The sequence below is a fragment of the Leptodactylus fuscus genome, chromosome 2 (genome assembly GCF_031893055.1).
Source record: "Leptodactylus fuscus isolate aLepFus1 chromosome 2, aLepFus1.hap2, whole genome shotgun sequence".
Lineage (NCBI taxonomy): Eukaryota > Metazoa > Chordata > Amphibia > Anura > Leptodactylidae > Leptodactylus > Leptodactylus fuscus.
The window spans coordinates 896,134-913,494 of NC_134266.1; the positions used below are offsets into that span (position 1 = coordinate 896,134).

Here is a 17,361-nt window from a genome sequence, read left to right on the forward strand (position 1 = left end):
TTGAAGTGCTGACTCTGACACGAGTTTACGTGTCAGAATGAGCGCGCGTTACATCGTGTGCACGGGCCCTAAGGCTAGAAGCAGAATTTTACACAAATTGGACACAGATTTCAGTCTGTGCATCATAAGGGATGAAATCCTCAATGAACGTGGAAAATCCGCAGCGGCTGATATGCAATGTGTATGGACCCGTAGTGGGTAAGCGGCCATGGCGTCAGCTGTTTTTTGTTTCTATGTTCTTTCTACATTTGTATGTAACTTATTCATCATTATAATATATTAATAATTCCTAAAGGTCGGATTGTTCTTTATTCTACTTTTCTAAATCGTGAAATTAAAAGTGATCAGAAAGTTGTGCCAAAAAAATGTTCATCTCACAAAAAACAAGACCCCGCGCCGCTCTGCTGAGCGTTACAAGAGCTAGAGATCAGTGAGCGCTCAGCGAGGTCTGGAGTCATTTCTAGGCGGAGGCCCCACATCGCAGAAAAGCGGCTTCTTATATTTATTAGATATCGCTCACTCTGCAGACTGCGGACACGGTTTTAGGAAATTCCCCCATTATGTTTACAGTGGTTTTATTCTGCAAAATGTTTTTTTTTTAAATTACATTTGGTATTACCTCAATGGCACGGAATCAAAAATCTAATTTTTTTATTAAAAATTGTATTTTTTCCACCGCACATAAATGGTTTTTGATACAAAGTGTTCTGTAGAGATCCTCTAGAGATCGTTTTTTGTTCCTAGTCGCCGTGTTGATCTCGGTTCCCCGTCCAGGTCTCCTTTTGTTTTTTTGTCTCTGGTTCCTAATTATAGACGGGTGAATATTGTTGCCTGCCCTGTGACAGACACCTCACAATATTGGGGTATTTCTGTCTTGTGCGCTGCGGAGAGAGAACAGAAGTTTTACTAAAAAATCTAAATTGTTACTTTTAGGCCCCTCATCTCAATAAAAGGAAGCTCCGCCCCCAACTGTGTGTGTTTTTTCTGTCCTGTATTGGTGGATCCCTACACCTCCCTTTATGGGGTACGATTGGGCTTCCAAGGTACCGTCCTACACTAATTTATACCAGGTAATTTCCTTACCCGTATACTTTTCTGAGCCAACGACTCCAGGACAGATGAAGCGCCACACACGAGACGTCTCCAGATGTCTAGGAATTTATTTGGAGAGGTCCCTCTGCTTCAGGCGTACAGAGAGTCTGCACAAAGGGCTCAAAGACTCTAAAACAGCTCTTTTTAGAAATCGTAAGATGTCCCTTCATATTGCAGGATCTTGATCCTCTGAGATTTATAAGTGCTCGCTCCACCGGAGCCGTCTCTACGTCCTGGGCAGAGAGAAGTTCTGTCCCTTTAGATCAGATTTGCGCAGCAGCCTCTTGGAGAGTCACATCAGATCTTCATGAACCATTATAGGCGGAATCTCAGAGGATCGGAGGCCACTAGCCTTGGTCATAGATTCACTGACGGGAAGCCGCCAATATCTAACCCATTAGGAAACCTCATAAAACTTCAGTTTTAGATAAAATGGCAAAGATTCTAAAAAATGAAAGCGTGTCTCTATAGAGCGCACCGCAAACTTCTTTGTATCATCTCAATATTTGTGAGAATGAATAGCAAAAGGAAGGACGCACTGTGGGATAACTTGCCCTACAGAATTACACTCCCTCCCGACGCCACAGTAATTGGTGGAGCAGTATATCATACAAGCCGAACAGCAACAAATAGGGACCCAAATGCATATGGCTCACTGATATACCTCTCCGAGGTCACTGGCCTTGTGCCACGCCGACAGAGAAAGGTCCCAGAGGCCGGGTCACCTATCAAAGTCAGCTCATAGTCATAGATCGCTATCAAGACTGGCCCTACACGTTTCATCATAAAACTGCTATTGATATGATGAGCGGTAAGGTGGACTAACCGCCAACAGGACCACCACTATAGTCAGCGGTGGAGTGCCCTGCCGTATCACAAATATGTGAAGCTCTTACCACGCCCACCAGTGCCACATCGGTCCAATCGTCTCCGAGCATCGTGCACATCACTCTACAACCTCTCAAATGCTGCCACATCATCCACACATGAAAACGACAAAATGTACACAAAGTGTATCTACGTCCAAAGACAACCCAAAGTCACTAAGGTGCCATCCATAGGTCATCAATCTAAATCGGTCATTCACAGTCAGCAGAAATGATAATGGCACAGTCCAGTCACATTAATGTCACCTCCTTCAAAGTCTAGAATAACCACGTTTGGCAGAGCGGACCGCTACGAGACGCGCAGGAAGAGAGGAGATACAGAGCCAGCAGGAGAGAAGATGGTACAGAGGGGAGTGTGAACAAATAAGGGCATTAATCCCTCTTGTAGATATAAAGGGATATTCCTCAATCCATATATACGGGTGAAGTCAATGTGCCTTTAAGGCCATGTGGGCAGACACAAGTGAAAGTCAAAAACTAGAGATGAGCGAACGGCGTTCAATCGAATTGGTATCAGACAGTTCGAGGTATTTGATTCCAATCTAATACCACGAGGCAAACGCAGTAAAAATTTGTGTCCTCTCCCACCTTCCCTGGCGCTTTTTTTGCACCAATAACTGTGCAGGGGAGGTGGGACAGGAACTGTGACAACGGAGGCATCAAAAAAATCGGAAAAAGTAATTGGCGGCCGGAAACAGGTGACCTCCAATTTAGACGAATGGTGGATTTCAGATTCGGTTCATATGAGACTGTGAGACAGGAATAGATGTACAGGGGGGTTAGCTAGGGATTACCTTTATTTAGGGGGGAATGTCTCTCACCAGCTCTTTGGGGCTCTATATACCTTCCTTGCCAGCCCGAGATATATTTAAGAGTACAGTCAATGCATTCCTATGGGAAAAAGTCAGCTCCCGCATACCGCAAGCTGACAGTGATCCCAACCAGCATATGGTGCGCTGCCATGATGTGTTTGCATTGAACTTACTCTCGCATTTAGCTCGGGCTGGCAAGGTCTCATCACTTTCAAACTTCACCTGCAAGCACATCTCATGGCAGCCCATTATATGCTAGTCGGGATCCCGGGCAGCTTGCGTTATGCGGGAGTTGCCTTTTTCTCATAGGAATGCATTGACCAGCGTTGATTCGCCGAATGCCGTACAGTGTACAGCATTGACCAATCAATGCTGGTTCTGCCGGAGGCTCGTCTGTGAGGAGGCGGAGTCTAAGATTGGTCCACAGCAGTCTCCATTGTGGTCCCGATCTCAGATGTAGCAGAGTTGAGCGCACAGCTCTGCTACATCTCAGGTATAGGAGAATTGAAAGAACCTTTATTTGGTACGAACAAAAAACATGCAATCATGGCAATAAGGCATTCCCAGCAAGAACATGAAAAAATGGTTTTTTTGCTTGGCGTCGGCTGATGCGTTTCAGTGCAACATATTGCTCGTGTTTCACACATGACATTAATTAATTAATTAACCCTATTAACCCCAGCACACATACACACAAATTAAAACAACCTAATAAATGTGTAAAAACAACAAGCCAATTATTAATATTACGGATTGAATACCAGTTACATCATGTAAGTCTATATATTTATCTTAGAAACCACCATAGATACACCAAAACCATAAGGACACAGATGAACCCTAGACCCACGTGTGTCCCCTGATTCCGATCTAACACTTATATCAAACAATGGAAAGATACTTAATCCAGCATTAAAAGAAAGAATTCTGATTCCCTATACTGAATCAGAAGGGCAAACATTCCAATATATTGTACATCCATATATATACATATATCCCCATACTCCTACACCTATGCCTAAAACAAACATGGATCCGTAAACCTATAAAGTAAAGATCCCACTGACATAGGCCAAATAAAATAAACTAAACTCAAAATCCACTAGAATCAATCTAAATATAACATACCCCTATCCACAGATTAAAGCACTGAGCCATAATGCCCTCAATAAAGATGACATAAGCTTCATCATAGATCAACATTGCGCATGCGCGGCCTACAGCGCGAAACAAAACATTTATTAAGCGGACGTATGTAATCTGACAAACTCGCGCATGCGCAATGTTCACAACAAGAGGGAGGGGGAAGGAGAGGGAGAAAAACAAATAAAAATTAAGAAAACCCAAGACCCAGCCAAAAAAACCCCCCAGGTAAGTGATGTTATTAAGCCTCAAGATATGACATAATAGATGTCATTGATGAATTATTTATTGAACTATACTATAACAACCAATGTGCTTTAAAAATTCTCCAAAATGGCCTCATCAGTATATATAAGCAAGACCAAAAGGTTGTCTAGTATTTAATTTAAGGATCCAACTAGAGATGAGCGAACACTTGATCAGCCGATCCGAACAGCACGCACCCATAGAAATGAATGGAAGCAGCTGTGACGCCGGCCAGCCGCCAGCAAAGTCAGCGTCACAGGTGCTTCCATTCATTTCTATGGGTGCGTGCTGTTCGGAACGGCTGATCCCAACAGTGTTCGCTCATCTCTAGATCCAACGTGTTTCTGCTACTCTCAAAAGTTGTTCTCTATCTCCTCCGCGAGTCGGTGTATATAGATGTTCAATTGTTGTAAATGCAGATATGTCACTATTATGATGTTGTATAAAATGCTGCGATACGCCAGTTGTCTTTGTCATCCTACCGTGAGTGATGCTATATACATGCTCAGCTATCCTAACCTTGACAGGTCTGGTGCTACTGCCAACATAATCTTTACTGCACGACTCACAGGAGATGACATACACAACGAAATTAGAAGAACAGTTCCTAAAAGTTTTTATGGGATAAGAATGTGTTTTAGTCCTATCATAAAATGAGGTGCTTTTAATCGCCAGTTTGCAAACCTTGCATCGACTGCGCTCACTATTCTTCTAATGAAGTCTATGGGGCAGATTATTGAATCCAACCATTACTGACGCCAGTCTTCATAGCCCCGGAGCTGGTGTAAGGTCTACGTCATATACTTGGTGAGCTGCGCCCCGTACCCTCGGTAAGCCTTGTTTTATAGAGAAAGTGACAAATGAAACAGAGATTAAAAAGTCCCTTTTTTTGCGAAAAATCTTCTTTCTGTGTAAAGAAATTCCAACTGTTTCTGCTTTATATGTCAGAAGGCAATCCCAGGAATAATAACCCTGCGCCATTCTGTCCATACATTCCATTACTTATCTCCTCTATGAATATTTCATCTGATGGGTAAATGATGACTTTTAGTGTTCCAGAGTAAATGTGTGTCCACATCCTGAGCGGGGGCCTCCTATCAGTGCTGGATACAATGTATCAGTCATGGGAGGGGGGTTGTTACTAATTGTCTATGGATACATCTCTCTATATAAGGAGACTCCGCTTCACCTGCTGCGCACAAGACACTCAATAGACAAGACGCTGAATTCTCTCGGATTCCCGGAGACTCTGCAGGATCAAGAGGAGGCAAAAGTGATCTCCAGACTTCACCGACCGGATCCCTCATCTGAAAGGTGCGACCTATGTCCTGTCTATTACCGGTTATAGCAATCCCTACGTAACGTATTATTATTATGGTTTTTATGGTTTCTGAAGTTATTAATTGATGATTTTCTCGTCTTATGATAGATACACTGTCATGTATGGATGGATGTAGATGATATATAATAATATAATCACTTTATAAGCCGCCAACCCCACAGTGTATAGGAGAAGAGGGACCCACGCGGTACAGTATAGGGCTACATGGACCGGGCACCCAGATATCCTCAGTTACTGGAAAGCTCCGGGTGCAGAAGAGATTGTGGGGGCTGCTCTGGGGTTTTATGCTCCCCCTTCCCCGACCTCCTCTCTGATTTATCTCATTTCTGGACAACTCCTTTAAGCTTCACGACCTTAGTTGGAGGCCACCAGGGTTTGTAGAGACGCATTGTTTTCAGCCACTACATTTTATTGACAACAAACTGAATTTTTTTACAGCATCGTCCACACATTGCAGAAAACAAAGCTGCAGAAGACGTAGCGCTTTACTCTTGGAATTATCGGGGAGGTAAAAATGCTAAACACAGTAGAAAAGCATCAAAAACCCTAAATGTTTGTGGGATTGCTTGTTCTGCAGAATCTTATATCTATGTTTGTCTACATGTGACTTTGGTCTTAAAGGATTTGTATCGAGGTGCGAAGTTATCACTTGTCGATAGGATCAGAGAATACGGAATCATCGGTGGGTCCAACCACAAGAACTCCGAATCTCCCATCCTGATGAATCAGCAGGCCAAGCATGCACACTCCCATAGAGAAACAATGGAGTAACTGTGTGTATGCTCAGCCTGGCGCTTCATCAGAATGGGAGAATTTAAGCCCCATTCTCAGGACCACTGTGGACCTAGGGGTTGGACCCCCACTGATCCGATCTCTAGGGGATAACTTTATATCTTGATACAACCCCTTTGGTGTTCTGCACGCTCACTCCTCTCCTCAAATCCTCTCTTGTCTTTGTAGCCTGTAGCTCAGAATTCATATAATGGAGGTGACAGATAAGACCAGAGATAATCAGAGAAGGTGTCAGCTTGACTGTCTAATAGAGAGACGTGTTACACTGTACAGCATGGCGGTGATATCATATGTGGATGACATCAGGGAATGAAATGTATTGTAGAATGAAATAGACAATTCCCATCATGGGTGACAGAGAGCAGAGGACGAGAATGTGCCGGATATTACAGTCGATGCTTATCTCATATCTTCTGTATTTCAGGCCTCAGACTGGACACATAACGTTCTCTTCATATCACGTCTGGAGGGTCGTCTCTGGGCTCTGGATCTTTCCTCCCATCTGATGGCTGCCATGTTCTGGACTCTACTGTCACTGGCAGTTCTATGTAGTAATGGGGGTCAAGTGTCTGGGGCACCGTCTCCAAAACTGGAACTGGAGGTAGTTGGGTTATTCCTAGTTAATGATGGATGTGATATATTCGACAATTGGGCTAGCAGGAGAGATGTAGATGGCGGCATGCAGCTGATGGAGGCCATGAGGTTCGCTACAGAAGAAATTAATACAAACTCCACTATTCTACCCGGGATAGATCTGGTCTCCTCCTTCAGGTTCATCTGTGATGAAGATGAAATAGAATCAGAATCAGAAGACATGATGGACTTGAAAATCATCGCACTATTTATTGAAGCTGAAGATGATATATTTAATGAGGTAAAGTCCTGACATTAGAAAGTCCTGATAGAAAACGTTGCCATGTCCTTCTCATAAATGTATCTGTTTCTTAAAGGGGAGCTCCGCGTTGTACAATCCCTTATTGCTATGCGCTTCTCTAGGGATCAGTGAAAATCTTTATGAATGTTGATAACAAGTGTTGTATTTTCCTGCAGCGCCCCCACAGGTGAATAGAAGTATTATACAGCTGTCTTTGTATCACTTAGTAGAGAGATGTTCTTACTAGTCGCTCTCTGCTCCGGCTCGTAGATGAGGATCCTGTAGGGATGTAGGATTTCCACCCTAGTATTTTGGAGGCTCCTGGAGATCATGGTGGTTACTGTCCGGTCAGTTTCAGGTCTTTCATTACTTTGACTTGTATTTCTCTCTTTTTAGGTTCTGGAGTCTCTCCAGGATATAGACATTCCAGTTATCAGCGCTTCTTCTATAAGTTACAGATTTCCCGATCTGCCCTTCCATCTGCGTATGATCCCCCCACCCCACTATCAGACAAAAGCTATTATAGACCTCCTCACACGTTTTGGCTGGACCTATGTGTCTGTTTTAGGATCTCCTGAAGCCGGTTTTAGGTCAGTCATGGAGGAATTCAAGGCAGAAGCCGAAGTTCATAACATCTGTATTGCTACCAGTAGAGTTATGTATAATGCAGAATACTTCGCAGAGTACATCAGGACCCTGCAGACCGACCCCAGGGCTCGGGTCGTGGTTCTGTTCCTTTATCCCCGGGAATTAGGTAATCTCCTGATTATTGCTCGTGAGCTCAAGGCTTCCTTCACCTGGGTGGTCGGCGCTCCCTGGGGATTAATACGGAATATGGAGAAATATAAGAAAGCTCTTGGACGTGTCATCATTGTGAACATTCAGTCTTATCCACTGCAGAGGTTTAATGAATATTTCCAGGCAAAGATGGAAGCAAACACCTTCAATTATACAGACCCCGAGTTCAGATCCTTGTTTTCTGAAGATTTTTCTTTTCCCTCAACTTATCTGAAAAAAGACCCTGAGAAATCAAAGTCTAAAAAACTATTTCCACCTTCCCCCAATATAATGCATGTAGTGAATGGCGTGTATGCCATAGCTCACGCCCTGCGGGATCTGTATAACACCACCTGCCAGAATGTCACCTATGACTGTTTGCTGGAGAACAGAGAAACCTTTAAGACATCTCTCAGGAACACAAGATTTAGCGGTGAGAATGATCCGGAGGTTGTTACATTGTGTTCATGGAGTCACCTGTATGATCATGTCTGACACATATCAGTGTATGGGGATATTGTCACTCCTTAAGGAGAGACCACCATGTAGGTGTGTGGAGTCTTATAAAGCCATTTTCGCTCCACTGTGGGGGATTATGGAAAGAATATGCAAATGTGTCTTCCAGGATGTAAATAGGGAAACACTGCCTCTGTATGCTGCCGCCAATTGGAAACAGCTCCCTTGAACATCATGTCCGACTTTTCAACAAGCCTTTAATTGCAATGATGCGGGATTTTGCCAAGTCAGTACCATCCCAACTGTGGACGGCGCCATTTCGATCTGATTGGGTCTCATCAGCACAGTCTTGTTAGAAACAGCACAAAGGCTTGATGGAAAGTCGGCCATGATGCTCAAGGGAGCTGCTTCCAATAGAGGGAAACACATTTGCATGTTCTTCCCATATATCAGTGTAGTGCGAGTCCAGCACACGAGACACGGCCATATTGCACTATTGCCCTATGACAACCCTCAGCGGTCTGAGCAGGACTTGGCAGAGTAGAAAGTCGCTGAGAGACGCCAGAGTTTAGGGAAGGTTATTACTGAAGTAACACGTAAAGTCTGAGCCTTGAAGTTTCTTCATTTCTGTGTCTTCATGATACAACGTCTTTCCCTTACCTCTAGGCTCGTCCATCTTAAAGCCACACAATGTCCCTATGACAAGGCTGAACAAGGACAGAGCATTGACAGGAAGTGTTGTCTTGAGGACATAGAAGAAGTGGTGATTTATGGAGGTCTGGGTCCATAAAAGTTCCATCAGTCCGGCCAGGACACAGGGGCAGAAATACAAGTGATTGTGCGGGTGGTGGGATGTAAGGGAAGAGACAGCTGATATGTGAGATGATGTAACAGACTGTATGACATCATATGTTCTAGGTCCCAAGTAATGGTGTTTTTCCTCCTCAGCTCCGTTCCTTCCTCCCGATGTTCAGTACACAGTGGGATTTGATGGAGATGATAATGGACCTGCTCGATACGACTTCTTCACTATCCAGGAGAACAATGGAAGCTTCCAGTACCAGCAGATAGGATGTTGGGCAGGAGAGCTGACACTCAATACCAGTCAGATCATGTGGGAGAATAACAAAGTGCCTGAATCCTACTGCGGTAAACCTTGTGGAGAACATGAAAGGAAGATCATTGATCAGTGCAATCCTTGCTGTTGGGTTTGTATCAAGTGTCAACCAGATGAGATTTTAATAAATGAGATTACATGCAAAAAGTGCGACCCCGGATACTGGCCCAACACAGACCGTAATGGCTGCTCTGAGCTCCCTCTGCATTTTATCCAGTGGGGGGATGGGCTGGCTATAGGATCGATCTGTGTCTCCTGCCTGGGAATTCTTTCCACCATCTTTGTGGGCGGAGTCCTGATGTGGAATAACAACACCCCAATTGTGAAGGCCTCGGGGCGTGAATTCTGTTGCATCCTGTTGAGTGGAGTCCTGCTCCTCTTTACTATGACTTTTATCTTCATCGCTCGCCCGTCGGTTATCATCTGCAGTCTTCGACGTCTCGGACTTGCCACCTCATTCTCTGTTTGTTATGCTGCCTTATTGACCAAGACCAATCGTATCACCCGTATCTTCACCAGTGCACAGAAGGGGATTACATGTCCGCGCTACATCGGCCTGGTATCTCAGCTGTCTATCTGCCTGGCCCTCATCACCTGCCAGCTCCTGGGGCTGTTCATTTGGCTGATCGTAGACCCGGCTGAAGTCATTGATCCCGAATATCCAGATAAACAATATAGGATTCTGAAGTGTAAATCAGGAGACATGAAGATATTGCTCTCCCTGGTGTACGATGTTCTGCTCGTTCTCCTCTGCACTGTCTACGCCTTCAAAACCCGAAAGTATCCGGAAAACTTCAACGAAGCCAAATGCATTGGATTCACCATGTACACCACCTGCATCATCTGGTTGGCCTTCTTACCCGTCTTCTATGTCACCTCCAATCATCCCAAGGTAAAGGCAAGAACACAACATGTCACTAACAAGTCACACAATATGTATGTCACTATATCATAAGGGGAAATCAGCGGGACACTAAATATGTGGCCACTGACTTGACAACTAAACACAGGGCTGGAATTTGGAGAGGAGTCCGAGGTGGAAGAGCGCCTCAAATTCCTCTCCAAATTTCATTGTTGCCTGAATCTGGAACAAACCTTTTATAATTGATCCATGTAAATCTGATGTCAATCATCTGACAATCCAGCAAACTGTGTAATCCGGGATATGCTGCCAATGGAACTGTATGGGGATGAACGAGCACAGTAGAGATGGTTCCTACTCCATGTAGTCTCTATTGGCCTGTCGAAATCTTGCATTGTTGCTCGTTCCCATCCTGCAGTCTGATAGGAATCATAGGGTCCATTCACACGGAGTTTCTGTATGCGGAAATGAGTGCGCACTCAGAAAAAGGAAGCCATTGAATTCAATGGGAGGGTTTTTTTCCCCGTGCAGATTCTGACACGAATTCCGGTGGATTTTCAGGGGGATTCTACCTAAACAATCAGCTCTAGATTTAGGTTCCAGAATCTCCCTCCTATTGTTTTCAATGTAGACGGTGACAGACACTTCTTTTTCTTAGAAACTTCTCGTGGATCCTGAGAGTATCTCAGCTGCAGCACCCAAGGCACGAGGCTTCCGGTCATTAGCCCCATTGTATCTGCGGCAAACCCCAGTTAGAAAACCAAAGTCCTGCTTTCTGCCCTAAGTTACCCAGTGTGGGAATTTGGAGAGGAATCTGAGGCCGAAGAACATCTCAAATTCCTCTCCAAATTTAGTTGTGTGAACTCAAGATTATGTACGATCACAAGAGACAGACGACAGATTCTATGCTGAGACACCGAGCAGCCTGCAATGTATGAGACTACAGGCCGGCGCCAGAAGACAAACACCAAGAACTTATCATCATAGCCGTGGCCCGGTAAAGAGGGGATAAGAGATTCCACCACCGATAAGATCACCTGCACTACAAGTTACATCATGCGCCCTTCTACCAGACCTCACAATACATTTTTGTGGGCGTTTTACTTCAACCTCTACATTCTATACGCAGCGTAGGGCATGAACACGTCTCTTTAGCTACATTGTTGCAGCAGTTTGTAACACTTTAACCCTAGAATGATGGAAAACTCCCAGCAATGACTCCATGTCAATACCCCGAAACCCAAAGTCATCTATCTATTGATGTGCTGAGTGTTGTGTATATTGCAATGGTGGCTCCTAGTCCAGGACAGGGCTGGGATTCGGGAGCGCAAGAGGACCGGCCATTCTACCCCTAACTGTGTAAAGGTGACTGCAGGGCGAGGGGTTGGATTATATACATCAGGGGCAATGGGGCTGAAACACTGAATTCAATGAATGGGGCCCAGTATCTCCGTATATAATGTATGGTCCTTGCAGTGAAGATTTCGTTTGCTGACATGGTATCTCTTGTGTCTCCGGCAGGTTCAGGTCACCACTCTCTGCGCATCCATCAGTCTTTGCGCCTTTGTCATACTCGGAGGTCTCTTTGTGCCCAAACTTTATATTATCTTTTTTCATCCAGAGAAGAATGTAAAGAGCAGTCAGTGGAGTAAAGGGGTCGGCCATACAGAGTCATCACATGGTGAGTGTCAGAGTAACCAAACATGATATTGTATGTATACAATATCTATGGCCGGGGGACAATCCGGTGACAGGACGACCGCCATAGACCGAGCTCATCTCTGCTAAGCCCAAAGCTAATACTCTTCTCATTTATTTGCAGGTGCAAATGGAGAAGTTTTCCAAGACATTTCATATCAATAGACCACGAGATGGTGACAAGTAACTGCAGGAAGGATCCGCCATATTATAATCTGCACCATCCGATAGTCATCAATATAATCCATGTAAGACCCAAATCCTGGTGACAGTGACCACAGTGCAGCGAGCTCAGCGCATGTTCTCATTATTACATGGACAGCAACAAATAGTAACATCGTAACATGTGCTTCATATAATGGATGTATACACTCCGACCTCTACTTATATACTATTAAACTTATACTCTACATATATACTATTATACTGTGAGAAGGTGACAGGCAGAGTAATGGAGTCCCGCTATATCAGCCCCATATTCCTGACCTATGTGTGGTCCGGGGCAGGTCTCTGCCCCAGCTGTGGCTCATAGACTCATTACTGGTCCATAAAGTCTGCAGAGCCTGCACGTCAGGGCAGATCCTGGGAGTAGAGGAGGCGCCGGGGTCTTTCCTGACACTGAGAGCCGTGTGATACGGTACAGTGGGGTTTTTTTTTTGTTGATTTGTGTGGCTGGTAGTAAGGCATACATACAGATAGTATTTTCTGTTTAGTTTGTGCTCAGACGAGCAGGATTTTGTTTGCCGTTATTTTGCCTGATGTAAAGGTTTATTTAATTTTCTGTTTTTCTTAAATAAACTGCTTTGCTGTAAGATTTGTGTCCCTGTCTCTGATGGTTGGGTCCACAACACTGCTGCTTCCGAGCTACCTCCCCCACAATATATATATATATATATATTTATCTGTAGACAATGAGCTATCTATTGGGCAGATATACACCAGTCAGTCATAAATGAAGAAAAAAATACAGAAAACACCATCACCTTGTCACAAAAGCATAAACTATATATCCCATCTCCATCAATCACCATTTTGCCTCTGGTGCCGTTCCTGGGGGTCACTACCTTCAGACTTACTTTTCCAGTTAGAATTTGACCCTTGTGAAAAGCAGTCAGATCCTTACAATTGTCCGTTTTCCTCCAACCAACACATGAAGTTTCTTAAGTGACTTGCCGGCAGTTCGCTCTTCCCCACGCCATACACACATCCTTAGTATTTAAAGCTTCATGCGAGGGCTGTAGGACTGAGCCAAAATTATGGAGCAGGTTCTATTCCAGTCTGTCCGTCCTATTACATGGGATCATGTACAGCACAGACTGCACAACAATTGCATGGAAACCGCCTCTGACTAGTTCTGTACACGGGGCCTTAGACAGGAATGATATTCTCTGTTCTTGTAGCCCACACATGATAAATGATAGTGGGCCAGAGCACCAGTTTTTTTATAACTTTAAAACTTTTATTTTTATGTTCAGACCCCCGTAGGGACCTTGAACCTTCCAAGGCCTGAATGCTCATACAATTCACTGCGATACTGATGTGAACAGTAAAATGTGAATAGTAAAATCCCTTTACTTCTAGTGCACGCTGCTCCTGAGCCCTCTCCATGCATCCCCATGCCATCATTGATATACAGGTACGTCATTGGTGGTTAAGGGGTTAGTGAGCATGAAAAGGTTAAACCCTTATTTTTCCCATGATGTAGTGTAAGCGACCATTTTCTTGTGGCTTTGCCCTAGAAGTTTGAAGCCAACCCCTGGAAGAAAACGCATCAAGACCCCATTCCTGATGAAGATGGAGGCGGTGCTGGAGAGTTCTCTTGCAGCATTGGGAATGGCCCCAGTGCTGTTTGAGTGCTGGGGCCCCTCCCCAGTGCTGCGAGAGAACTCATTTGCATACCGGCAACAACCAGGATTTCAAGCGAACGGCGGCGCGGAGAAGACATCTACTGGTAGGAGACTAATAGCCTTTCTTAAAGCTATCCCTATGTGTCAGCCAGAAAAAAATGTGTTTAAATGATAGGATCCCTTTAATATTATTGTCTTTTTACCCGATCATGTGAAGAGAAGATTGCATATTGGTGCAACCACAGGCTGCAATGGCCACAAAAACTCAGGCCTGCCAACACTGGTAATGTTAAGCTGTGGCTATTGCTTATATATAACTGGCTATGAAAACTGAGGGACCTGTCATTTTACTCAATAAATATCTTAACCCACCAGATGTCCAGCATTACTAGCATGGTAAAAACCTATGTGTGTCTGGTGGTTGGGTACTAGCTGCTACATGACTCTTCCCGGTACCCCTGGTGGTATGGGGTAACATGGGAATAACAGGGGGTTAGTTTTAGCTGTTTTACTGGCTAACCCTAAGTCCCCTCTTAGTAATGGGCCCCATCTACCAGACAACTGATTATTACTAAGGTGAAACAAAAAAATGTAAAAAAACCCAAACACTTGATATTTCTTTTATAGAAAAACAAATTCCGTGCGCATGCCGTTTGACCATTTGTTAATATAAAATAATAGCAATAATCATTGATGAAGTCCAAAGAATCTTAGTCCAAACTATTCGGGGAACCCGTAAGGCAACTAAATAAATATTGCACCCTTAATAAAGCTACACTCACCTAAAGGGCTCTTCTTCCTTCTTCATGGGGTTTTTGTGGAGAGATGTAGCCTACTGAGCTTATACTACACAATCCAGTCACATTAATGTGACCGCCGCTTACTTTTGACGTCAACGTTAAATAACCAATGGCGGAAGTCCCATGTCATCAGCCATCTGGGTGCACTCATCATTGTGGAAGGCACGAGCAGAACATTGTAACAAAGTCTGACAATTTTTGCGTATTTTTTTGCAGAAAATGGCTGTTTCTTACACACACTCATCACGTAGAAAAGGAGGTGCAGAGTTTTAAAGTCACAATTTTCTTTGCACAAAATCATTTTCTGTGCAAAAAATTGCATCTTTTTATGAATGTATGCCAAAAAATGATCTTACAAGGAATAATACATCTGCGCCATTCTGTCCATACATTCCATTACTTATCTCCTCTATGAATATTTCATCTGATGGGTAAATGATGACTTTTAGTGTTTCGGAGTAAATGTGTGTCCACATCCTGAGCGGGGGCCTCCTATCAGTGCTGGATACAATGTATCAGTCATGGGAGGGGGGTTGTTACTAATTGTCTATAGATACATCTCTCTATATAAGGAGACTCCGCTTCACAAGACGCTCAATAGACAAGACGCTGAATTCTCTCGGATTCCCGGAGACTCTGCAGGATCAAGAGGAGGCAAAAGTGATCTCCAGAGTTCACCCCCCGGATCCCTCATCTGACCTATGTCCTGTCTATTACCGGTTATAGCAATCCCTACAGAAAGATGGTCTTGTTACGGATGATAATGACCGGCGGAGTTGTGATGGCGGAGGCAGAACAAGATGAATTCTAGATTATAGGAACACTGAAGGAGTAAATAAAAAACATAACTTTTAATAAATAATCACTTAAAAACTAACACCAAGACAAGGCACCCTACGTGATATTAAGAACAGAGATCCGGGGCGACCCTATAGATAACACTACCGAGGTGGTATAATAACCGATCTCAATAATAATACAGGTCACATTCCCATTGATACAGTCAATTACTGACAGGTCAGCAGAGTAGGTGTACCTCCCCTTTAATGTCAAACAGGTGGATCCCATACAGGAATAGGGGAGAGCTGGGCATGTAATTCAAAGCTTTCCCTACAGCGTCTCTCCAGGTGCAGAGAGCAGAGGCTGATGCTATTCCCGATCAATACATCGTCCCTCAACACGTTTCACTAATAAGCTGTGACGTATAGCTCATGCTACCCTGCAAGAAAACAATAAAGATTGCGGTTAAAACCGCAGTTCCCGTATCCCTGATGGTAGGACACGGTACTGATAGTCAATGCCGACGAGCATGGTTGAATTCCGGGCTTCTATAGTATAAACACGCCTCCGGAACACCTCTTCCGTGACCCGGTGCGATCCTATTGGTTGTGCCCACTTTTGATGTCACGAGGTGCTCCATTGTACAACGACACCCAAGACACCTATCGTTCCTGGCTGGCGAACTACAACGCCCAGCCAGGTTATTTGACGGAAGAAAAAGCTAAAAATGAGCACTCATCCATGGGTAACCGATATCAGCCGCATCCTTGTCATTATTTATCCTATTCGGAGATTCATTAGGTCATCAGATTGTTCATGAAGAAAAAACGCTATATAGGGCGAGACGAGATACATGCTCCAACCTGCTCTTTGACAGACTTCAGTCAGGCTTCAGACCCCGGCACTCCACTGAAACTGCCCTAACAAAAGTCCCCAATGACCTTCTAACCGCCAAAGCCAAGCGCCATTACTCTGTCCTCCTCCTCCTCGACCTCTCCTCTGTCCTCCTCCTTGTCCTCTACTCTGTCCTCCTCCTCCTCGACCTCTCCTCTGTCCTCCTCCTTGTCCTCTACTCTGTCCTCCTCCTCCTCCTCTGTCCTCCTCCTCCTTGTCCTCTCCTCTGTCCTCCTCCTCCTCTCCTCTGCCCTCCTCCTCCTCTCCTCTGTCCTCCTCCTCCTCTCCTCTGCCCTCCTCCTCCTCTCCTCTGTCCTCCTCCTCCTCGACCTCTCCTCTGCCTTTGACACAGTTGACCACTCCCTCCTGTTAGAAATTCTCTCATCCCTTGGTATCTCAGACCTGGCCCATTCCTGGATCTCCTCATACCTCACCGACCGCACATTCAGCGTCTCCCACTCGCACACCACGCCCTCTCTCTGTAGGTGTCCCCCAGGGCTCCGTCCTAGGTCCCCTCCTGTTCTCCATCTACACCCTTGGCCTGGGCCAACTCATAGAATCTCACAGCTTTCAGTACCACTGCTATGCCGATGACACCCAAATCTACATCTCTGGACCAGACATTACCTCCCTGCTGGCCAGAATTCCAGATTTTTTAGCGGCCGTAGCCTCCTTCCTCTCCTCCCGCTTGGAGAAATCTGAGTTCATCATCTTCGCCCCACCCCGTATGGCCCCTCCACCTGACCCATCTATCAAAGTTAATGGAACCACAATTACCCCTGTCCCACAGGCCCAATGCCTCGGGGTGACCCTGGACCCCGACCTATCCTTCAAGCCACATATTCAAACCCTCAACACCTCCTGCCGCCTCCAACTCAAAAACATCCACCGAATTCGCCCCTTCCTCACCCAGGAAACTACCAAGATGCTCGTCCAGGCCCT

The 17,361-nt window shown here is 44.8% G+C and overlaps 1 protein-coding gene across 1 annotated transcript; it reads left to right on the forward strand.

Moving 5' to 3' along the window:
- Nucleotides 1–6,819: 6,819 nt before the first annotated feature.
- LOC142193535 (metabotropic glutamate receptor 2-like) lies at nt 6,820–13,608 on the forward strand. Its single transcript, XM_075262506.1, has 5 exons — nt 6,820–7,188; nt 7,585–8,398; nt 9,370–10,430; nt 11,922–12,081; nt 13,574–13,608. The coding sequence occupies exons 1-5, from the start codon at nt 6,820–6,822 to the stop codon at nt 13,606–13,608; spliced, it is 2,439 nt and encodes an 812-aa protein (XP_075118607.1).
- The last annotated feature ends 3,753 nt before the right edge of the window (nt 13,609–17,361 follow it).